The sequence below is a fragment of the Hypanus sabinus genome, unplaced genomic scaffold (assembly GCF_030144855.1).
Source record: "Hypanus sabinus isolate sHypSab1 unplaced genomic scaffold, sHypSab1.hap1 scaffold_272, whole genome shotgun sequence".
NCBI lineage: Eukaryota > Metazoa > Chordata > Chondrichthyes > Myliobatiformes > Dasyatidae > Hypanus > Hypanus sabinus.
The window spans coordinates 365,786-390,756 of record NW_026780853.1 but is presented as its reverse complement, the minus strand read 5'-3'; the positions used below and the strand labels follow the sequence as shown (position 1 = coordinate 390,756).

At 40.3% G+C, this 24,971-nt stretch overlaps 1 protein-coding gene across 3 annotated transcripts in view; it reads left to right on the top strand.

The window, feature by feature from the left end:
* The window catches only part of LOC132388155 (uncharacterized), a 306,739-nt gene that overhangs the window by 130,527 nt on the left and 151,241 nt on the right, over positions 1-24,971 (top strand). For all 3 annotated transcript variants that reach the window (XM_059960505.1, XM_059960503.1, XM_059960506.1), the window contains 4 exons: positions 1,095-1,259; positions 11,071-11,218; positions 11,788-11,864; positions 21,031-21,195. In XM_059960505.1, coding sequence (XP_059816488.1) covers positions 1,095-1,259; positions 11,071-11,218; positions 11,788-11,864; positions 21,031-21,195 — 555 coding nt within the window. The remainder of the gene's footprint in view (positions 1-1,094; positions 1,260-11,070; positions 11,219-11,787; positions 11,865-21,030; positions 21,196-24,971) is intronic.

Below are 24,971 nucleotides of genomic sequence, written 5' to 3'. Positions count from 1 at the left end.
TCAATCACCCTGCCATTCATCTGGAACGAGTGCAGAGGAGATTTACAAGGGTGTTGCTGGGATTGGAGGGACTGAGCTATGGGGAGTTGCTGAGAGTTATTTTGCTGGAGTGTAGGAGAATGAGGGGTGATCTTAAAAACAGACTTCCCAGGGTTGGGGAATTGAGGACTAGAGGACATAATTTTACACTGAGGGGGAATTATTTTTTTGCCCAGAGGGTAGTCTGTAAGTGGAATACGCTGCCAGAAGTTGTTAAGACAGGTACATTAACAGCATCTAAAAGAGACTTGAAAAAGTACATTGATAAGAAGAGTTTTGAGGGATATAGGCCAAATGTGGGCATATGGGACGAGCTTAGATGGGAACCTTCAGTCACTTGGGCTATAGCACCCATTCCCCTATCTTCTGTCTGGCTCCATTTAACTCAAGCATGCATCATTGATTACAATTTTATAAGTGCATAGTGATTTCTGGTGGTTTGATCAGTTTCAGGTTTTGAATCGTTTGACTTAACATTGATTTATATATATTACAATGAATTGGAATTGGCTTTGTGTTCTTCACTTGGACCAGGGTGGGGTCTCACCAGCTGTCAGACACACCAGGGGCAGGACCTTATCAGTTGGCAGTCATCGGGAATGGGTCTTCTCCAGTTGTCAATCATGTCAGGGCTGGAGCTTTATCGGCCATTATTCATGTAGGGGAGGGTCTTCAACCATCAGACACACCGGGGAAGGGCTTGTGTTTCCAAAATAAACCCCAGGGACTCCCAGGAAGTCCCAGTAGGACAAACAAGAGACAATCTGCAGATGCTGGAAATCTGGGCAACACACACAAAATGCTGGAGGAACTCAGCAGGCCAGGCATAGGCATTTTTTCCATAGATTCTACCTGGCCTTCTTTCTTCCAGCATTTTGTGTGTGTTACTCCTCAATAGGAGCCGGTCTCAGGGACCAGGTGCTGCTGTGGGAAGGATGAGGGCAGCAGCTCACTGCTGATTGAGGCTGGTCTGTTTTACAGTGGGTCCTGATTCACATTCCCCGCTGTACTGTGGGACCGGATACATTTTACAGTGTTTATAAATCTCATTCCAGGTCCCCATCCCAACGTGGGAGAGGGGGAGGTGACCAGGACCGTCTGCTTCACTGTGGGTGAAGACACCTGCCATTGGAAACAGGAGATCAGGGTGAAAAACTGCACTCGTTACTTTGTGTATCAGCTGAAGCCAACACCCTGCTGTAAATATGTGTACTGTACAGGTAAGTCTTCATTTCAAATTGATGCAAAGCTATGGGAGAATGTGGGGAAATTCTGAGATGTTTCAAACCACAGGCCGTGTCCTCCAGTCACTGCCCTGCTGTCACCACCACCACCCACCTCACTCCTCCCCAGAATCATTACGAAATGTGGGTTCCATTATCCTCTCCTCGCCTTCAGTTAATGTTCTCTGGGGAATGGGATACCCCACGATGTCTGCTGCTGACCATTAAGAGTCCCTCTCCGCCTTCTGGACACCGGAAATATAAAACAAAAGTGGAACTTTCTAGATGCTCTCAGCAGGTTGGAAAACATCAATAGAGAGAAAAAGAGACACAATTCACATTCCAAGTCCAAGGCCTTTTTTCTCAGAGTGGGGAAATGGTGAAGGAGAGTTAGTTTCATGTTGTGGAGAAGGTGGGGCTGATGGAACTTGTAGTAGAAATAGACAAGAAATGATGAAGGAGAGTTAGTTTCATGTGGTGGAGAAGGTGGGGCTGATGGAAATGGACAGGGAATGTGAGTATCTGAAGCTCCAGAATTCGTTATTGAGTTTGCAAGGCTGCATCAAACTCAGATGAGGTGTTGTTCTGCCTTGGGTTTCATTGCATCACTGCAGAAAACCCCGGCTAGAGATACGGGGGATGGAGAACTAAAACAGCAGATTGGCACTGATTCTCTGAACGTGGGCTCTCTGTCAATGGTTACCCAATCTGTGTTTTGTTCCTGCGGCATAGGGGTTGTGTACACTGAATATAGGACACAATTGGAAGAAGTCAATCAGAATCAAGATCAATATGTACCCAATAAAGTGGCCACTGACGAGTGTTCTCGGTCTTCTGCTGTTGTAGCTCATCCACTTTGAGTTGTGTTGTGCGTTCGGAGATTATCTTCTGCACACTGCTCTTATAAAAAGCAAGAGAATCTCTTCAGATGCTGGGAATCCAAAGCAACACACAGAAAATGCTGCAGGAACTCAGCAGGTCAGGAAATAATAGTCGACATTTCAGGCCGAGACCCTTCTTCAGGACTGGAAAGGAAGGGGGAAGATGCCAGAATAAAAAGGTAGGGAGAAGGGAAGGAGGATGTCTAGAAGGTGATAGGTGAAGTCAGGTGGTTCAGAAAGGTAAAAAGCTGGAGAGGAAGGAATCTGATAGGATAGTATAGGAGAGGAGAGTGGACCATAGGAGAAAGGGAAGGAGGAGGGGCACCATGGGGAGATGATGGGAGGGTGAGGAGAGGGAATGTGTAGTTATTTGAGTTACAGCCATCTTCCCATCAGACTGAACCAGTCTGGCCATTCTCCTCTGACATCTCATTACGAGACTTTATCTGCTGGTCACTGGATTTTTTTTTGTTTTTTGCACCATTCTCTGTAGACTCCAGAGAATGATCTGCATGAAAATCCCAGGAGATCAGCAGTTTCTGAGATGCTCAAACTGCCCCGACTGGCATCAGCAATCATTCCACTGTCCAAGTCACTTAGACCACATATATAACCATATAACAATTACAGCACGGAAACAGGCCATCTCGGCCCTTCTAATCTGTGCCGAAAGCTCACTCTCTCCTAGTCCCACTGGCCCGCACTCAACCCATAACCCTCCATCCCTTTCCTCTCCATGTACCTATCCAATTTTACTTTAAATGACAATACCGAACCTGCCTCTAACATTTCTACTGGAAGCTCGTTCCACACAGCTAACACTCTCTGAGTAAAGAAAATCCCCTTCATGTTACCCTTAAACTTTTGCCCCCTAACTCTCAACTCGTCCTCTTGTTTGAATCTCCCCTACTCTCAATGGGAAAAGCCTATCCATGTCAACTCTATCTATCCCCCTCATAATTTTAAATACCTCTCAAGTCCCCCCTCAACCTTCTACGCTCCAAAGAATAAAGACCTAACTTGTTCAACCTTTCTCTGTAACTTAGGTGCTGAAACCCAGGTAACATTCTGGTAAATCTTCTCTTGTACTCTCTCTATTTTGTTGACATCTTTCCTATAATTCGGTGACCAGAACTGTACACAATACTCCAAATTCAGCCTCACCAATGCCTTGTACAATTTTAACATTACATCCCAACTCCTATACTCAATGCTCTGATTTATAAAGGCCAGCATACCAAAAGATTTCTTCACCACCCTATCCACATGAGATTCCACCTTCAGGGAACTATGCACCGTTATTCCTAGATCACTCTATTCCACTGCATTCTTCAATGCCCTACCATTTACCATGTATGTCCTATTTGGATTATTCCTACCAAAATGTAGCACCTCACATTTATCAGCATTAAACTCCATCTGCCATCTTTCAGCCCACTCTTCTAACTGGCCTAAATCTCTCTGTAAGTTTTGAAAACCTACTTCATTATCCACAATGCCACCTATCTTAGTATCATCTACATACTTACTAATCCAATTTACCACCCCATCATCCAGATCATTAATGTATATGATAGACAACATTGGACCCAGTACAGATCCCTGAGGCACACCACTAGTCACTGGTCTCCAACCTGACAAATAGTTATCCACCACTACTCTCTGGCATCTCCCATCCAGCCACTGTAGAATCCATTTTACTACTTCAATATTAATACCAAACGACTGAACCTTCCTAACTAACCTTCCGTGCGGAACCTCGTTGAAGGCCTTACTGAAGTCCAGATAGACAACATCTACTGCTTCACCCTCGTCAACTTTCCTCGTAACCTCTTCAAAAAGATTTGTCAAACATGACCTTCCATGTACAAATCCATGTTGACTGTTCCTAATCAGACCCTGTCTATGCAGATAATTATATATATCATCTCTAAGAATACTTTCCATTAATTTACCCACCACTGATGTTCTTCCCCATTCTGATTTCTGGTGGAACACCAGCTGAACCTTGTGACCATACCTGCAAGAGTTTAGTTTCGTATTCATGCTTTGACATTGGTTCAGTCTAGTTTGGGTAGAGTTAGCATGCGGGCCAGGGGTGGGGGAGAATATCTTTTTAGTTGACCACTTAAGATCACTTAAGTATGCTTGAGATTGCTTAGGACTGCTTAAATTCTCTTGAACTCACTTGAATATTCTTGAATTTACTTAATGGTTGAAGTTGTTTAAATACCTTTGAATATTCTTGCATGTATTTAAGAATACGTCACTTAAGTACATTTAATATGCTAAGACTGTTCATTTTGTTATATTGCTAGTTTTAGTTTAATTGTTTATTGCTTCAAGACTCTTCTGCTGGTTTCTTGATAGAACAGCAAACATATTCTTTGACTTTGGAACTTCATTATTGGATGGATTGTGCATCATTCAGGATCAACTACCACCTGCCCCCCCACCCCCACCCCCCAATCCCCCAGCCCCTGTGCTTGTCTGTAAGCAGTAGAATCCAGTCCCAAAATCATTGAGTGCGTGTCTTTAGACAAATACTTCACCTGGAAGTTTCTGTGGGTACCTGGTGGGATGCGACCTTGGCTCCCACAGTCTCTCCCTTCTGAAACTGTTTCCAACTTGTCTTGGTGCTGCCCCCTCTGTGCTGATCGGCCGCCACAGGTGATGCTTCCAAATTTGGTCCAGCTTCAGAGAGAGCTGAACCAAGATTCTGGCTTATTTCCAGTGTAGCGCGAAGGCAGTACTGCACTTCCGGGAGGTGGGGGGGTGTAGTATTAAACAAAAATCATGGCCTTTGTTTAAATGGACTATGGGCAGCTCATTTTTTTAGATTAGATTAGACTATGAGGACACTCAGTCCTCATTTATTGTCATTTAGAAATGCATACATTAAGAAATGATACAATGTTCCTCTAGTATGATATCACAGAAACACAAGACAGACCAAGACTAACTGACAAAAACCAGATAATTATAACATATAGTTACAACAGTGCAAAGCAATACCGTAATTTGATAAAGAGCTGACCATGGGCATGGTTAAAAAAAAAGTCTAAGTCTCCGCTAGCCCATCACCTCATGCAGACGGTAGAAGGAAGAAAAACTCTTCCTGCCATGAACCTCCAGCGCCGCAAACTTGCCGATGCAGCACCCTGGAAGCACCATATTTTCATGGTGATGTTCAGTTAATATCCTCAAAATAGGAGACTGGGCAAAGAAGTGCAGATAGAATACAGTATAGGGAAGTATATAGTCCTGCACGTTGGTCAAAGCAATAAAGGTGTAGACTATTTTCTAAACAGGGCACAAATCCATAATTCAGAGGTGCAAAGAGACTTGAGAGTCCTCGTTCAGCATTTCCTAACAGTTAATATGTAAGTTGAGTCGGTGGTCTGGAAGGGCATGCAATCTTGGCATTCTTTTCAAGACGATTAGAATATAAAAGCAAAGATGTAATGATGAGGCTTTATAAGGCATTGGTCAGACCACAAGGGGTATTGTGAACAGTTTTGAGCCCCTCTTCTCATAAAGGGTGTGCTGACATTGGCGAGGACCCAGAGAAGGTTCATGAAAATGATTCACGGAATGAAAGGGTTAATGTTTGAGGAATGCTTGATGGCTCTGGGCTTGTATTTGCTGGAGTATAGAAGAATGAGGGGGTTCTCATTGAAACCTATTGAAAGGACCAGAGAGAGTAGACGTGGAAAGGATAATTCTAATGGTCTAGGACAAGGGTTGGCAACGTTTACCACTGTAAGAGCCAATATGGACCCATTTCCCACAGAAAAGAAAACGCTGGGAGCCACAAAACCCGTTTGACATTTAAAATGAAATAACACTGCATACAACGGTTTTTTTTTGCCTTTATGCTATGTATAAACAAACTATAATGTGTTGCATTTATGAAATTACATTTATGAAAAACAAAATTACATTTCTGCATGCAACAAAAGCATTTTGAACTCCGAAAAAAAGACGTTGAGTTGAAGGTTACTCCATAGTTAGCCTACCTTGGATCGAAGAATTAAAAGAAAGTGCGCACTGGCGGGTGTCGGGCATTGGCAGTGGTGATGTATATTAATGGCGATAAAAAACACGTTGTAGCGGTGTGCTACACGCAGCGCTAAAATAAAGACACTGCAGTCAAAGGTAACTTTATTCGAACTAAACAGCCTTGCTTTAAAGCCTCCCTCAACCCGTCCCCGTGGGCGCGGATGCTCCAAAAGACACGTACTCACAAACCCCCGTAGGCTATCTCCCTTAGCCGGAACGTTGGATAATTGTGAGACGGTTCAGATGTGCCAGGAAATGGGGTCTCCACAATGTTTTTAGATTGTACAAGATCACCATAATCTTCAAATTTCGAATTACATTTCAAAAACTAACAAACCACGGGGAGCCGCAGCACAGAGATGAAAGATCCTCATGCGGCTCTGGAGCCACGGGTTGCCGACCCCTGGTCTAGGACTAGAGGGCACAGCCTCAGAACTGAAGGCTGCCCCTTTAGAACAGAGATGAGGAAGAATTTCTTTAGCTAGAGGGTAGTGAATCTGTAGACTTTTCACCGACCACTGTGAAGGCCAAGTCGTTGGGTATATTTATAACAGTGTTTGATAGGTTTTTGATTGGTAAGGGTGTCGAGGGTTATGGGGAGGAGGCAGGAGAATGAGGTTGAGGGGATAGTAGATAAGACTGTAATACCATCAGACATTGGAGCAGAAACAGGTCATTCTGCTTTGGGTCTGCTCTGCTATTTGATCATGGCTGATCCACTTCCCTCTCAACCCCTCTCCTTCCATTAACTTTTTACACCCTAACTTATCAAGAATCTATCAACGTCGGTTTTAAATACACTCAATTACCTGGCCTCCACAGTGGTCGCCTGTGGCAACGAATTCCACAGATTCACCACCCTGGCTAAAGAATTTCCTTCTAATCTCTGTTCAAAATGGACATCCCTCTATTTTGAGATTGTACCCTTTGATCCTGGACTCCCCCACTATAGAGGCACTTAAGAAATTCTTTCCCTTCGATAAGTGAGTCCCAGTCAACTTGGGGAAATTAAAAGTGACTCACAGTAATAATGTTAAGGACCTTCACTCCATCTGCAACAAGCAGGATTTCCCAATGGCCAACCAGTTCAATTCCACAACTCATCCCCATTCTGACATATTTGTCCATGGCCTCCTCTACTGCCACAATGAGGCTCCTCCATCCTGATGGCATGAACTTGATTTCTCTAACTTCTAGTAATTTCTCCATTCCCCATTGTCTTTTTCCATTCCCCATTCAGGCTTTACCCCTTCTCCCTTCTTTACCCCTCCTCACCTGCCTTTCACCTCCCTCTGGTGCCCCTCCTCCTTAACTTTCTCCCATGGTGTACTCTCATCTCTTATCAAATTCCTTTTCCACATAACACAGTTTCTCACATTATCCCCCTTCTCCCATCCATTTACCTTTCTCTCACCTGGTTTCACCTATCACTCTCTAGCTGTGCTCCTTCTCCACCCCCACTTCCTTATTTACACGGAGAAGATCATGTTACTCTAGATTAAACTTCATCTGCTACTCTTTCAGCTGATTTCACGAGATTCATGGGACATGTGTTTAAGGTGAGAGGTGAAAAGTTTAAAGCAGATATGTGGGGCAAGTTTTTTTACTCACAGAGTTGTGGGTGTCTTCAACAGGTTGCTGGTTGTAAAGGCAAAAATGGATGTGACAGTGGTTGTGCTGAAGAGCATTCCGTAAACATACTCCTTCCACACACACACAATACTGCCTTGTCGTTCTGCTGTTCACTGAGAGGGCGCATTTCAATGTCTTCCCCAGTGTGTTCTCATAATGTATCCGAAACCAAGCGGATGTGCTCAGGTTGGCCGTACATGGCAGAATATTCCATATCTTTAGTTATGGGATGTGTAAACTGTATATGTTGTTTATATCATGTATTTAAGGCATATACTTTTGCTAGTTTTGTAATATGATTGTAACTAATTGTAGGGTGCATCATATTCTAATTTATGTGTCTTATTAATGTAACTTTTTTGGTAATTAAAGATGATACATATGTCCTAGTGCCTTTAAAAAAAAAAGGAACTTTTTCACTCTCAGTGGATAGATACTTTATTGATCCCAAAGGAAATGACAGTGTCACGGTAGCATTACAAGCACACAGATATACAAACATTAGAAGGGAACAAAGAAAGAGCAAATAATAGGTTACCTCAAACAGTCTGACAGGAAGGGATCATGACTTCCCCTATGTAACGTTCTCCTTCGGGTGTAACGGAACGCCGAATTAAACGCCGAGATAAACCACAGTCAATGAAAACCAGGTCGCAGTAAGATTAACCATTTACTGTTCACACTTCACATTAACTTATGGTGAAAACTGTTGATAAAACAATACAAGACTGATACAGTATTTGTTCCTTTCTTAATATCACATTTCCATTGTAAATACTTGTAAAGGTGACTGTAACTACATTACATTAAGGTGCAGTATACAGGCAGAGTTTACCTACGCCATTGACTACTTTAAATACACTTCAATGCAAACTATCCGCAACTCTTTAACTAACGAAAACATAAACATTATCGACCGTCATTACTTTTAACAGGATCGGCATTAACATCTTAGTTCAATATATCGATTATCTATTAACTTACAGCATTGTTCTCACTGTGATTTCCAATGCTTGCAAAACAACTTCTGCTCAGGTGTGCATCGTGGTGAGCCCCCACCCTCGTGTTGATCTCAAACCGGTATTTTCCCACGACGCGGCGAAACCGGATGTGACGTCATCACATGCCGATATTTTTTACAGGCAATGAATATACTTTAAACACTTCTAATTCTAACTAGAAAATACTAACAAATGAATTACTAAGTGAAATATTATAAACTAAATAACTGTCATAAAGACAATACACCCTAGGTTGACTCATTATAGAGCCTAATTGCCAGGGGTAAGAATGACCTCATATTGCGCTTTTTGGAGCAGCGCAGTTGTCTGAGTTTTTCACTAAAAGTGCTCCTCTGTTCAGCCAAGGTGGCATGCAGAGGGTGATAAACATTGTCAAGAATTGCCAGGATTTTCCGGAGGGTCCTTTGTCCTGCCGCGGCCTCCAGCGAGTCCGGTTTGACTCCTGTAACAGAGCCAGCCTTTCTAATCGGTATACTGAACCTGTTGGCATTCCCTGTGTTGATGCCATTGCCCCAGCACACCACCGCATAGAAGATTGTCCTGGTGACACGAGACTGGTAGAACATGTAAAGGAGAGGCCTGCACACTCCAAAGGACTTCAGTCTCAGGGGAGGGAGATGGGGGCTGCCAATATTATGGAGCTATTATTGTGTTTTCTGGTAGATTGCATTTGTAAATGTTGGCAGTTTTCTTTTCACTACTTCCACTGATTTTTGTAAGTTTGACTTTTGACGAACCTAATAAACACCCTTGCGTTAAAGTGCAAAGCGACTCCAGCCATTTTTTTGCCTTTGGCCTTAACCCACGTATTTAACAGAGGTGTATAAGATGTTTTCAGATAGACACATGAATGTGCAGGCAGAGAGATTTATCTTAAATTGGAATTTTGTACAGCACAGACAGCATGGTTTGAAGGGCTTGTTCCTGTGCTGTAGTGTTTTATGTTCTACGGACATATTGATGCAACACAATAGCCTAAGACTTCCTTCATACCATCAACAAATGCACCAGTTTTTGTATCACTGGTCACTCTTAGACCAGAAAGATCAACTGTTTTTCCACTGATGCTGCATGTTTCCAGCACCGAGGGTTTTTCGCTGTCCAGTATCAGTGCAAGATTTACTGTAATAGATCAATCTATGTATGCAATAAACAGCTGCCTTGCTCCTCCAGGAACTTGGGGTCAATCTTGGGCTCTGGTGCCCTCTGTGTGGAGTTTCTACTCTGTGACTGTGTGGGTTTCCCTGGGGTGCTCTGGTTTTCTCCCACATTGCAAAGATGCTACTGTAAAATGTCCCAGAGCATGGACTTAATGACAGGAGGAATCAAAGGGGCCGGTAATGGACTGATAAAGCTGTAGCAGTTAACTGGGAAAAAACATTGGCACTGAATCCCGGCACATTAACAAAGAGCGCTGCCACAAGCAAGCAGCTTCCGTCATAAAGGACATCCACCATCTAGGACATGCTCTCTTCTCATTGCTGCCTTCAAGAAGGAGTTCCCACAGAACTGGTCCAGTACCAGTTATTACTGCTCAGCCATCAGGCTCTTGAACTAGAGTGGATAACTTCATTTACCCCAACACTGAAATGGTTCTGCAAACTATAGACTCACTTTCTAGGACTCATGTTCTCAGTATTATATCTTTCTTTTCTTTTCTATTGTATTTGCAGTTGCCTTTTGCTCATTGATTGTCAGTCTTTGTTTTGTGTGCAGTTTTTTCATTGATTCTATAGTATTAATTTGTGCAGTGAATCCCTGCAAGAAGATAAAACTAAAGGTGGTATATGGTGACATATATGTACTTGAATAATAACTTTACTTTGAACATCGAGAATCAGGTTTATCATCACTTACATATGCCATGAAATGCATATTGTTTTCTGACAGAAGTACAGTGTAATGCATAAAATATATAATAAATTACGATAAGAAGTATATATCAAAGATGAAATAAGTATTGTAAAAAGAAAGCAAAAATGTGAGGTAGTTTTCATGGGTTCATGGACCGTTCAGAAATCTGACCGTGAAAGGGAAGCAGCTGTTCCTAAATTGTTGAGAGTGTGTCTCCAGGCTCCTGTACCACCTCTCTGATGATAGTAATGAGAAGAGGGCTTGTTCTGACTGGTGTGGGTCCTTCATGGTGGATGCTGTCTTCTTGAGGCATTGCCTTGGGAAGATTGAATCACTGAACATTGTTCTGTCCCTCAGTCATAGACTCTGCACTCAGTGATCCCTGTGAAACCTACATTGACCTGGATCAGCCCTGGAGGAGCACCAACTGTTCCCACACTCAGTGCAGTGATGGACAATGGATGGACGATGGAAATCTTGAAGTGGGATGGTACAGATTTAACAGGTAATGTGAGGTACAGATTTAACATTTAATGTGATGGTACAGATTTAACAGGTAATGTGAGGTATAGATTTAACATTTAATGTGATGGTACAGATTTAACAGGTAATGTGAGTTACAGATTTTACATTTAATGCAATGGTATAGATTTAACAGGTAATGTGAGTTACAGATTTTACATTTAATGCAATGGTATAGATTTAACAGGTAATGTGAGTTACAGATTTTACATTTAATGCAATGGTATAGATTTAACAGGTAATGTGAGTTACAGATTTTACATTTAATGCAATGGTATAGATTTAATAGGTAAAGTGAGGAGATAATCACTGAGAAATTGAACACCAGGAGAATGTAAACAGGGAACAAGAGAAATGCTGGGAGTCTGGGATCAGCAGTGACTGCTCTGGGATGTGGTGTACATACAGCGACAGGGAAGATCCCATGTTTTAGAGAGAAACAGAAAGGGGAAGGTAGAAGGAAGTTTGAGCAAAAGAGGGAATTCCCAGGATTGGGAAAATATTGACTAGAAACACAGTGTAAGCATCAGCTAACTCTGATTGCCATTTCAGTTCCGGAGGACGAAAGATTCCCGAGACGGTTGTTCATGGTCATCGCTGCTCGGGGGAGAACCCAGGCTGGTTAAATGGTAGGTTGAGTGTTTACATCAATGTGGATTAGTTCTTTTTCTGGGGAGGGTCAGACCAATGACCCAGATCCCTTCAGAGGGCCCCTAGTGGTCAGGGGAACCAAACTCTTCTGAGAGGTTCTCTTCACAGTCACCCAGACTGTCCTTCAGCTCCGGATCCTGATGATGTCTGGCAGAGGAGAATTTAAGTTTGAGTTTATGGTTGTCATAGGCTACTTACACAGGGTAAAATGCCATGGAAATTTGGTTTGAATACCAATAGCACAGTACGTTACTACGATTGTTGAGGCCTCCCAGTGGTCAGGGTTGACCATGGATATTGCGTCCTCGCTGTCTAGGTACACACGCCTGGGCAGTACGATATGGAGAGCAAGCTGTTGACCATGTGGCAAGTTCCTCCTCTCCATGCATCTGATGAACCCAAAGGTTGACATCCGCATTGTTGCTGGAGTTGCCAGTCAGCATTGAACTCAACGTAGGACTGCCTTAGGGACTCCAGCTCCAGATTATTCTTTCGGGGTTTACTCCCGAGTCTTTCCCCATTTATTATATAGCTGCAAAATGGTGGAGGTTTGAGATCACAGTTTTCCTTCTGGGTGAGCTGCCAACCATGGCTGATGAACCACATCTGCTCAAAGCGACTGGTTTTAAGGTGCCAGTAGCCTGCCTTTGCCCCTCCTCCTGTCAGTAGAAATGGTTCCACTGGGCTTTGTAGCTAAGCCACACATGAAGGCTGGGTGCAGGATGGTTGTCAGAGGCCACTTGAGGCACATGCCATTGGGAACATTTAATGGGAGCTTGTCCCCGCTACCACCCCCGGCTATAACAACCTTAGGGAGCCATAATTACAAACATAAGTTAGATGAATTAATATAAATGATGCATTACACACATAGACAAAAATAAATGAACAGCAATACTTTGGAACATTTGTGCAAGTTGGGAGCGAGAAAAAGAAATACAGGCTTGATGTTGTTGGTGTCTTTTAGGTTGGTCCAAGAACCTGATGGCATTGGGGTAGAAACTTATGCAGAATGAGTTGTGGTCCTTTAGGCTCCTGCACCGGCTGCCTAATGGCAGTATCAGGAAGAGGAAATGAACGGGGTAGTGAGGGTCCCTTACAATGGTTGTCACCTGACTAAGTCATCACCTCTTGTGGACGTCATTGCCCATTGGTAGAGCTGTACCCGTGATGGAATTGGCTGAGTCCATCACTCACATACCCGTACATTGCAGTCCTGAGTAGAAAGATGGCATGCAACCAGTCAGAAACAAGAGAAAATCTGCAGATGCTGGAAATCCAAGCAACACACACAAAATGCTGGAGGAACTCAGTAGACCAGGCAGCATCTGTGGGGAAAAAAGTACAGTCGACATTTCTGGCCGAGACCCTTCAGCAGGTCTGGGCAACCAGTCAGAATGTTTCCACTGAACCATCAGTAGAAGTTTAACATAGTTTTTTGATGACATGCCAAATCTCCACAAACAAAGAAAATAGAAGTGCCGTTATGCCTTCATGGTCCCAGCTATACGCTGGACCAGGATAGATCCTCTGAGGTGAGACACTTAGGAAGCTAAAACTGCTCAGCCTTTCCACCACTGTCTGTTAAATGAAGAATGGTGCAAGACGGCCTTACTTTTCCTTCCTACAGTGGGTCAGTTCCTTCGTTTTGCTGATGTGAGAGCAAGTTTGTTGTGATGGCAGCTTTGAACCCACAATTAATGTTAGAGCTCGGTACAGGCCCCTCAGCGCATGATGTTGTGCTATCCTTTTAACCTACTCTAAGATCAGTCTAACCCTTCCCTTCTATAAAGTCCTCCATTTTTTTATCATCCATAAGTCTACCTAAGATTTTCTTAAATGTTTCTAATGTATCTGCCTCTGCCACCGCCCCCAGCAGGGTGTTCCAGGCACCCATCACTCTGTGAGATGAACTTACCTTTGACATTTGGGTCTTGTAAGGCTCCTCATCGCCGTCTAAGATTCTGCCAACAAGATGGGTGAATTTGTAGATAGCATTGGAGCTATGCTTAGCTCTACAGTCAAACATCTGGAGAGAGTAGGGCAGTGAGCTAAGCAAACAGACCCAAAGTGTACGGGTGTTAACGGTCAGTGAGCAGAAGATAAGGATGTTGAAGATCTGATGGTCGCAGAATGCCAGTTTCCCAGAGTTAGTGTCATAGCAAAGTACAGCACTGAAACAGGCCCTTTAGGAGGAGTTTCAAGATGGCGACGTAAACACCTGCCTTTTAGGCGCTCTTTACTTCTTTAACTATAATCACCCTTTAATCAAATCTTTTCGAATTTAATCAAATGAGTTGATATTTTCGATTGACTTTTTTTTTCTTAAAACTATATTTGATCTAACTCTGTCGAACTTAAAATGGCTACAAGTAAGAAATTTTCTAAGGAGCCTTTATCTATCGATGCAATTTCTAATCTTCTGGACACTAAGCTTGCAAGTTTGGAAAGCAAGATGGAAAGTAAAATGGCAAGTTTGGAAAGTAAAATGGCAAGTTTGGAAAACAAGCTTACCACGAAAATGTCTGAACTCGAAGGATTTGTTAGATCGCTTGATACTAAGCTTCAGTCGCAGGCAATGGATATTCAGCGGCATGAAGATAAGTTGGCGACTCTTGAAAAATTAATTGTTGAAAAAGTACGTACAATTGAAGTGTTGGATAAGAAGGTACAATCGACTCTTAAAACTGTAGATCAGTATAAGTTTAAAATTACTGATCTCGAAAATCGATCTCGCAGACAGAATTTGCGAATTATCGGGTTTCCCGAAAGAGTTGAGTCCGGTGATTTAACTGAATTTTTCTCTAAATTACTGTGGGAAATTTTCGGTGATGAGGGTTTGCAAACTAAACCTGTTATTGACCGCGCTCACAGAGTTGCGAGGTTTTCGTCTACGACTGATAAACCACGAGCGGTGATTGTTCGCCTTCATTATCCTCGTGAGAAAGAGCTTTTAATTCGATTAGCTCGTAAAAAAGGTATGATTTCTTACAATACCTACAAATTTCGAATTGTTGAGAATTATTCCTACGAGGTAATGAGAGCCAGAATCGCTTTTAAACCAGTGATGGCAGAGATTTACTCGATTGGACTTGAACAAGCTTTAATGTATCCAGCGAAGCTTAGAATTACGCTGAACGACAACAGTCAGCAAATTTTTAACACTCCGGAAGAAGCGAAGAAATTTGCTGAAGAATTTCGATCTTCTAGTGCAACTTGAACTATGTGTTATGTGGAAGATTTTTCGGAGAGAGGATATCTTTTTACTTTAAGTTTTAACCTATGAAGCTGGGTTATAACTTCTTATTTTGATCTAAGGGTCTGGTTTTTTTTACTATCATCATTGTTTATAGATGTTCCTTTTAATTTTTATAATATCTTTTTTTTCTTCTTTCTGTTTTGGTTATATACGTTTATATTTTGCAATAATGATTTACTTTTTTTTTAAGATGTCGTTTCTTTTTCCCGTAAGATTCTGTTTTTTGTAAGCATTTATTTGTTTGCCTGTACTTAGAAATGGGACGAATGTTTTGGATTTTTGGTCTTTTTTTTATATATATATTGCACTGTTTATTACATTCCTTTTTTTTAAATCCTATTTTGTCTTTTAATAGATTGCTGAACTCACATTTGTATTTAGTAATATGGCTTTTTCAAAATGGCGTTTCTTCTTCCCATAAGTCTTTGCTTTTGAAACGTCATCTTGTATTTGAACACGGGATTTTTTTTTAAAGGTATATTACACTTTCAAATTTTGATGTTTATACTTTTTTTATTAATGATTGTTTTATTATATTAGTTTTTTTTATTCTGATTGATATATATTTTCTTTTTGCAACTTTATATCTTAATCTGGGTGTTATATAGTTTTCTTTTAATCTTTTTATAGAGCTGCCATCTTGAAATGGGGGTAATGTTAGTATTAGATTATGCGCCTGCCGCTTGGCTTTTTTCGAAGGGTGGGGGGAGGGGGTAGGGATCTTTTTTCACGCTTTTGCTCTTTATTTTTTTGCTTTTAGTTTATGGGCCGACTTTAAATTATTAATATTGTTGAGGTGTCATGTTCTCCGGTTGCTCCTGAATCAATTTTCCTCCTTCCTGAATTGTGGGTTATGTGTCTTTTTAACCTTTTATGATACACACAACTAATATTAGCATGATGGATAAATCTGTTAACTTTATCTCCTGGAATACTAATGGTTTAAATCATCCGATTAAACGTAAAAAAATATTTAAAGTATTCCATAGACTGAACGCTAATATTATCTTTGCACAGGAGACCCATATCAGGAGGGAGGATAATCAGCGTTTTTTTAGGTTCTGGAAGGGTCAACAATTTCACTCGAATTGTACCGCTAAAATTAGGGGTGTGTCTATTTTTATAGACCCCTCAATATCGTTTACACATCATGAAATTATTTCTGACCCACAGGGTAGATTTTTGTTGATAACTGGCTCACTTTTTAATCGGAAAGTTGTTCTAGTTAATATTTATGCTCCAAACTTTGACTGCCCTGAATTTTTTAAACGTTTATTTACTTCCCTTCCTAATCTAAATGAATATATGTTGATAATGGGTGGAGATTTTAATTGTTGTTTGAATCCTTCGATGGATAGATCTAAACCTATCCGTACTCTTCCGAATAGATCAGCCCTACTTATTAATTCTTTTATGGTTGATTCAGGAATTACAGAAATATGGCGGTTTTTGAACCCTAAAGATAAAGAATTTTTTTCACATGTATATCATAGCTATTCTAGAATTGACTATTTTCTTATTGATCATCGGTTATTAACGGATGTTATTGATTGTAAATATGATTCTATTACTATTTCGGATCATGCACCTTTGAAGTTATCTATTAAGATTTCGGACTATTCCAATAATATCAGATCTTGGAGGCTTAACGCTACTTTGCTTCAAGACCCAGAATTTATCACCTATATAAAACAGCAAATTGACTTGTTTTTCTCAACAAACTATACTGAAGAAATCGACAGAGGAATACTTTGGGACTCTTTTAAGGCTTTTATCCGTGGACAAATTATCTCATATTCTGTTGGTAAAAGAAAACAAAGGTATTTAGATATTGCTTTATTAGTGGATAAAATCAAGGAAATTGATAAGATTTATTCCGTGACTCCTACCAAAGAACTTTATAAGAAGAGAGTTGAGCTTCAAATGGAACATAGTTTACTATTATCTTCTTCAATTGAAAATCAATTAATTAGGACCAGGGCTCAATTCTATATTCACAGTGATCGAATTGGCAAACTGTTAGCTAATCAATTAAAAGCTATTTCGACTAAGCGACAAATTATTAAAATTCGCAAACAAGACGGTAATTTAACTACTGATCATAAAGAAATTAATAATACTTTTCAAGATTTTTATAAATCTTTATATCAATCAGAATTTGATGGTGACCAGTCCATGATAGATAATTTTTTTTAACAATTTGAATATTCCTAAACTGATAGATGAAGATCATAGCCTGTTAGATGCTCCTATCTCTATGGTGGAAATAGGAGAGGCTATCTCATCAATGAATTCAGGGAAAGCTCCTGGTCCTGATGGTTATATAGTAGAATTTTTAAAAACTTTTTCTTCTTTGCTCTCTCCTTGGTTATGTGAAATTTTTAATGATGCGTTTGCTAAGAAGAGATTACCTCAATCTTTTTATGAAGCTAATATCTCTCTAATTCTTAAAAAAGATAAAGATCCTACTTTATGTACATCTTATCGCCCTATATCACTATTAAATGTAGATTCTAAGATTCTTACAAAAATTTTAGCCATTAGATTAGAAAAAGTACTATCACAGATTATTTCTGAAGATCAATCTGGTTTTATGAGGAATCGGTATTCCTTTTTTAATGTTAGAAAATTGATTAATATAATTCATACTTCACCATCCACAATCCCAGTATGTGTTATCTCATTAGATGCTGAAAAAGCTTTTGATAGAGTTGAATGGACATACTTATTTAATACATTGAGAAATTTTAATTTTAGTCCTAACTTTATATCATGGATTAAATTAATATATTATAAACCTGTTGCTTCTGTTCTTACAAATAACTATAGATCCTCTTTTTTTCAATTATCTCGTGGTACGAGACAAGGCTATCCCTTAAGTCCTTTATTATTTAATATTACATTAGAACCTTTAGCTATTGCTATTCGTGAATCTTCTAATATTTTTGGTATTACCCGTAATGAGAAGTTATACAAATTATCACTTTATGCTGATGACTTGCTGTTATATATTTCTGACCCTGATAGGTCTATTCCCGCTATTTTATCCTTGTTGGTTCAATTTGGTATTTTTTCTGGTTATAAACTAAACTTAGATAAGAGTGAATTATTTCCTTTAAATGCACAAACTTTATTGAGTGATAGGATACCATTTAAAGTTGTTACTGATAACTTTACCTATTTAGGTATAAAAATTACCAAGAAATATAAAGATTTATTTAGACTGAATTTTTTACCTATGCTTCATCAAATTCATCAACTTACTACAAGATGGTCTCCTTTATTTTTATCATTAATTGGTCGGATTAATGCTATTAAAATGATGATTTTACCGAAATTTTTATACTTATTTCAAGCCTTACCAATTTTTATTTCTAAATCTTTTTTTGATAACATTGATTCAAAAATTTCCTCATTTGTGTGGCAAAATAAAAACCCTAGGTTAAGTAAAAGGCAATTACAAAAATCTAAAAAAGATGGTGGTTTAGCTTTACCTAACTTTAGATTTTATTATTGGGCAAATAATATTCGTAATTTAATGTATTGGAAACTAGATTTGGATTCACCATTGTGCCCACAGTGGGTAAATTTGGAATGTAATGAGGTATAGGAATATTCTCTATTCTCTGTTCTTGGTTCTTGTCTTCCTGCTGATTTAGTTAAATTTAATAAACAAATATCTAATCCTGTTATTAAACATACATTACGAATTTGGTTTCAATTTCGTAAGTTTTTTACTTTGAAAAACTTTGTTCTTGATAGCCCTATCTTACTTAATTTCTTTTTCAAACCCTCTTGGACAGATCAAGCTTTTAACATATGGAAAAGGAAAGGTATAAAATGTTTTCGTGATCTTTTCTTTGAAGATACTTTGATGTCATTTGACCAACTTTCCAACAAATTTGAATGACCTAAATCTAATTTTTTCAGATATTTACAAATTAGAAATTTCTTACATAAATTTTACCATCTTTTCCTAATTCAACTTTAGTGGATTTTACAGATTTGATTTTTACCTTAAACCCTTGTCAGAAGGGATTAGTAGCTTTTATTTATAATATGATTATGAAGATACAACCAGAAATATCAGTTAGAATTAAACAAGAATGGGAAAAAGAACTTCGATATAATATATCAACAGATAAATGGGAAAAAATTTTGCAAATGGTTAATTCCTCTTCTATATGTGCTAAACATGCTTTAATACAATTTAAAATTGTACATAGAGCTCATATGTCTAAAGATAAACTTGCTCGATTCTATTCTCTATTAACCCTCAATGTGACAGATGTCATTCAGAAGTGGCCTCATTGACCCATATGTTTTGGTCATGTCCCACTTTACATAACTATTGGAAGGACATATTTACTACCATTTCCTCAATTTGGAATATAGATTTACAACCTCATTTTATTACTGCAATTTTTGGCATACCAAATGAAGATGGTAATCAGTTTTCCCCTTCAATCAGACGAATGATTGCTGTTGTAACATTAATGGCCAGAAGGTCTATATTACAAAACTGGAAAGAAGTAAATCCTCCTACCACGTTCCAGTGGTTTTCTCAAACTATTTCTTAACTGAGCCTGGAAAAAATTAGAAGTACTATTTTTGACTCATCAATTACATTTGAAGAAACTTGGAGACCGTTTATTCGACATTTTCATATGAATTAATTTGGCCTTTTTCAGACCTTCTTTCTGCTTATTCATGTTCAGGTATGGAGTTCTGGAGTTTTTTGACACTATCATATACTTGTAAGCTATTATTATTGCCCATGTTAGTTTAGTTTAGTGTTTTTTTTCTTAATATATACTTTTTTCACATATTTTCAAATTCTTCTTTTAACGGTTATTTTTGTTTTTTTTCATATATAATCATATGGACTTGATTGATTAAGGTATTTTTTTCTGTTGATGTTTAATAGGATATTGTTATCTTATTATCAGCGTGACTTCAAGTCTATTGTATTCATAATTTACTCATTATTATGTTATGTTTTTTTTATATGTATATATGAAACTCAATAAAAAGATTGAAAAAGAAAAAAGAAAGAAAAAGAAACAGGCCCTTTAGTTCATTTAGTCCATGTCAAACAATTTTAAGCTGCCTACTCCCATCGACCTGCACCGGGACCACAGCCCTCCTTACCTATAACCATCCCTGTACCTATACAAACTTTTCTCAAACATTGAACTTGAGCTTCCATGCACCTCTTCTGCTGGCAGCTCATTCCACACTCTCACAACTGTCTGAGAAACAAGTTTGTCCTCATGTTCCCCTTAAACTGCTCACCTTTAACCTTTAACCCATGACCTCTGGTGCAGTCCCACCCAATCTCACTGGGAAAAGCCTGTTTGCATTTGCCCTATCGAAACCTCTTATAATTTTGTATACCTTTATCAAATCTCCTCTCAGTCTTCTGCATCCCAATTAATGATAAAATGAATCAGAACAGCAATTTGGAATTGAGTGTATATGCATATATAAAATCAGATTTTTGAATCTCCCCCTCCCCCTCCCACTTTCATATCTGTTACTATCTCTTCTTTCAGTTAGTCCTGATGAAGGGTCTCGGCCCGAAACGTCGACAGTGCTTCTCCCTATAGATGCTGCCTGGCCTGCTGTGTTCCACCAGCATTTTGTGTGTGTTGCTTGAATTTCCAGCATCTGCAGATTTCCTCGTGTTTAATATTTTTAAATGTCAGTGCACATTGGAGGTGGGGCTTCAGCAGCTGCTAATCACATTGGGGTGGGGTTTCACAGCAAGTCAGGCACTGAGGGAATGAAGTTATACACCACAGCTGAACGGTGGGTTCTGCACCACATTCCCTGCTGTACTGGGGTGTGAAATAGATTTACAATGTCTACTATTCTCATTCCAGGTTCCCACCCCAGCGTGGGAGAACAGGAGGTGCACAGGAGTGTCTGTTTCAGCTCAGGTGAAAATACCTGTTCCTGGAGCTTGGAGATCAAGGTGAAAAACTGCCCCGGTTACTTTGTATACTGGCTGAAGCCAACCCCTGCAAATCACACTGTGTATTGCACAGGTAGGTAACCATTCCACACTGACACAGAGAGATAGGTCCCCGTTACTCATTGACACAGAGATGCTGTGGGTCACCGTTACCCAGTGACACTGAGATGGTGTAGGTCACCTTTCCCCATTGACACAGAGGTATAAGTCACCGTTCCTCATTGACACAGCAATGGTATAGGTCACGGTTCCCCAGTGACACAAGCAACATGTGGGTCACTACTTGCCATTATTAAAGAGGTGGTGTAGGTAACCGTTCCCCATTGACACAGAGGTGGTGTGTTGATATTCAGGAACGTAGTGAGTCACCAACCCACACACTGAGTTTTCCTGGTACCGCTCTGTCTGCAGTCATACTTCACCTAACACAGTTCCTCTGAAGCCCTTATTCCAGTGTGGCAAACTAAAGATGGACACTCCTGATGTGAGTGACGATCACCCACTTAGCACTCCTTAAAAATACTGCTACCCCCATCTCATACCATGACAAATCTTACTGGACTACTTTCAGGTTTTCCGCACAGGAAGTATGGGCTACTGAAAGGATTAATGGGACAATGTACGCATTGAGGTTGGTTAAGACGAGAACAAGAAGCCCTAGGTTAAGGGAGATAGCTCAAGTATCACAAGGGGATAATGCTGGGAGACTTCTTCACTCAAAAAGGTTGGTAGCTTCTCCCAGTGACTGTGTGTTAGCATAACAGTCAGTGCATTGTTTTATTGTGACATTGACTGTGTTTAATTCCCACTCTCTGTGAGCTGGTTGGTAGTTTCACCCTGTGTCTGTGTGTTAGCATAACAGTCAGTGTAAAGTTTTACAGTGACATTGACCTGTGTTCAATTCCCACTCTCTGTGAGCTGGTTGGTAGTTTCACCCGGTGTCTGTGTGTTAGCATAACAGTTAGTGTAAAGTTTTACAGTGACATTGACCTGTGTTCAATTCCCACTGTCTGAGGGCAGGTTGGTAGTTTCACCCTGTGTCTGTGTGTTAGCATAACAGTCAGTGTATTGTTTTACAGTGGCATTGACCTGTGTTCAATTCCCACTCTCTGTGGGCAGGTTGGTAGTTTCACCCTGTGTCTGTGTGTTAGCATAACAGTTAGTGTAAAGTTTTACAGTGATATTGACCTGTGTACAATTCCCACTCTCTGTGAGCAGGTTGGTAGTTTCACACGGTGTCAGTGTGTTAGCATAACAGTCAGTGTATTGTTTTAAAGTGACATAGACCTGTGTTCAATTCCCACTATCTGTAAGCAGGTTGGTAGTTTCATCCTGTGTCTGTGTGTTAGCATAACAGTTAGTGTAAAGTTTTACAGTGACATTGACCTGTGTTCAATTCCCACTCTCTGTGAGCAGGTTGGTAGTTTCACACGGTGTCAGTGTGTTAGCATAACAGTCAGTGTATTGTTTTAAAGTGACATAGACCTGTGTTCAATTCCCACTCTCTGTGAGCAGGTTGGTAGTTTCACCCTGTGTCTGTGTGTTAGCATAACAGTTAGTGTAAAGTTTTACAGTGACATTGACCTGTGTTCAATTCCCACTCTCTGTGGGCAGGTTGGTAGTTTCACCCTGTGTCTGTGTGTTAGCATAACAGTTAGTGTAAAGTTTTACAGTGACATTGACCTGTGTTCAATTCCCACTCTCTGTGGGCAGGTTGGTAGTTTCACCCTGTGTCTGTGTGTTAGCATAACAGTCAGTGTAAAGTTTTACAGTGACACTGACCTGTGTTCAATTCCCACTCTCTGTGAGCAGGTTGGTAGTTTCACCCTGTGTCTGTGTGTTAGCATAACAGTTAGTATAAAGTTTTACAGTGACATTGACCTGTGTTCAATTCCCACTCTCTGTGAGCAGGTTGGTAGTTTCACCCTGTGTCTGTGTGTTAGCATAACAGTCAGTGTATTGTTTTATTGTGACATTGACCTGTGTTCAATTCCCACTCTCTGTGAGCAGGTTGGTAGTTTCATCCTGTGTCTGTGTGTTAGCATAACAGTTAGTGTAAAGTTTTACAGTGACATTGACCTGTGTTCAATTCCCACTCTCTGTGAGCAGGTTGGTAGTTTCACACGGTGTCAGTGTGTTAGCATAACAGTCAGTGTATTGTTTTAAAGTGACATAGACCTGTGTTCAATTCCCACTCTCTGTGAGCAGGTTGGTAGTTTCACCCTGTGTCTGTGTGTTAGCATAACAGTTAGTGTAAAGTTTTACAGTGACATTGACCTGTGTTCAATTCCCACTCTCTGTGAGCAGGTTGGTAGTTTCACACGGTGTCAGTGTGTTAGCATAACAGTCAGTGTATTGTTTTAAAGTGACATAGACCTGTGTTCAATTCCCACTCTCTGTGAGCAGGTTGGTAGTTTCACCCTGTGTCTGTGTGTTAGCATAACAGTTAGTGTAAAGTTTTACAGTGACATTGACCTGTGTTCAATTCCCACTCTCTGTGGGCAGGTTGGTAGTTTCACCCTGTGTCTGTGTGTTAGCATAACAGTTAGTGTAAAGTTTTACAGTGACATTGACCTGTGTTCAATTCCCACTCTCTGTGGGCAGGTTGGTAGTTTCACCCTGTGTCTGTGTGTTAGCATAACAGTCAGTGTAAAGTTTTACAGTGACACTGACCTGTGTTCAATTCCCACTCTCTGTGAGCAGGTTGGTAGTTTCACCCTGTGTCTGTGTGTTAGCATAACAGTTAGTATAAAGTTTTACAGTGACATTGACCTGTGTTCAATTCCCACTCTCTGTGAGCAGGTTGGTAGTTTCACACGGTGTCAGTGTGTTAGCATAACAGTTAGTATAAAGTTTTACAGTGACATTGACCTGTGTTCAATTCCCACTCTCTGTGAGCAGGTTGGTAGTTTCACCCTGTGACTGTGTGTTAGCATAACAGTCAGTGTAAAGTTTTACAGTGACATAGACCTGTGTTCAATTCCCACTCTCTGTGAGCAGGTTGGTAGTTTCACCCTGTGTCTGTGTGTTAGCATAACAGTTAGTGTAAAGTTTTACAGTGACATTGACCTGTGTTCAATTCCCACTCTCTGTGAGCAGGTTGGTAGTTTCACCCTGTGTCTGTGTGTTAGCATAACAGTCAGTGTATTGTTTTATTGTGACATTGACCTGTGTTCAATTCCCACTCTCTGTGAGCAGGTTGGTAGTTTCACCCTGTGTCTGTGTGTTAGCATAACAGTCAGTGTATTGTTTTACAGTGACATTGACCTGTGTTCAAATCCCACTCTCTGTGAGCAGGTTGGTAGTTTCACCCTGTGTCTGTGTGTTAGCATAACAGTCAGTGTAAAGTTTTGCAGTGACATTGACCTGTGTTCAATTCCCACTCTCTGTGAGCAGGTTGGTAGTTTCACCCTGTGTCTGTGTGTTAGCATAACAGTCAGTGTATTGTTTTATTGTGACATTGACCTGTGTTCAATTCCCACTCTCTGTGAGCAGGTTGGTAGTTTCACCCTGTGTCTGTGTGTTAGCATAACAGTCAGTGTAAAGTTTTACAGTGACATAGACCTGAGTTCAATTCCCACTCTCTGTGAGCAGGTTGGTAGTTTCACCCGGTGTCTGTGTGTTAGCATAACAGTCAGTGTAAAGTTTTACAGTGACATTGACCTGTGTTCAATTCCCACTCTCTGTGAGCAGGTTGGTAGTTTCACACGGTGTCAGTGTGTTAGCATAACAGTCAGTGTATTGTTTTACAGTGACATAGACCTGTGTTCAATTCCCACTCACTGTGAGCAGGTTGGTAGTTTCACCCTGTGTCTGTGTGTTAGCATAACAGTCAGTGTATTGTTTTAT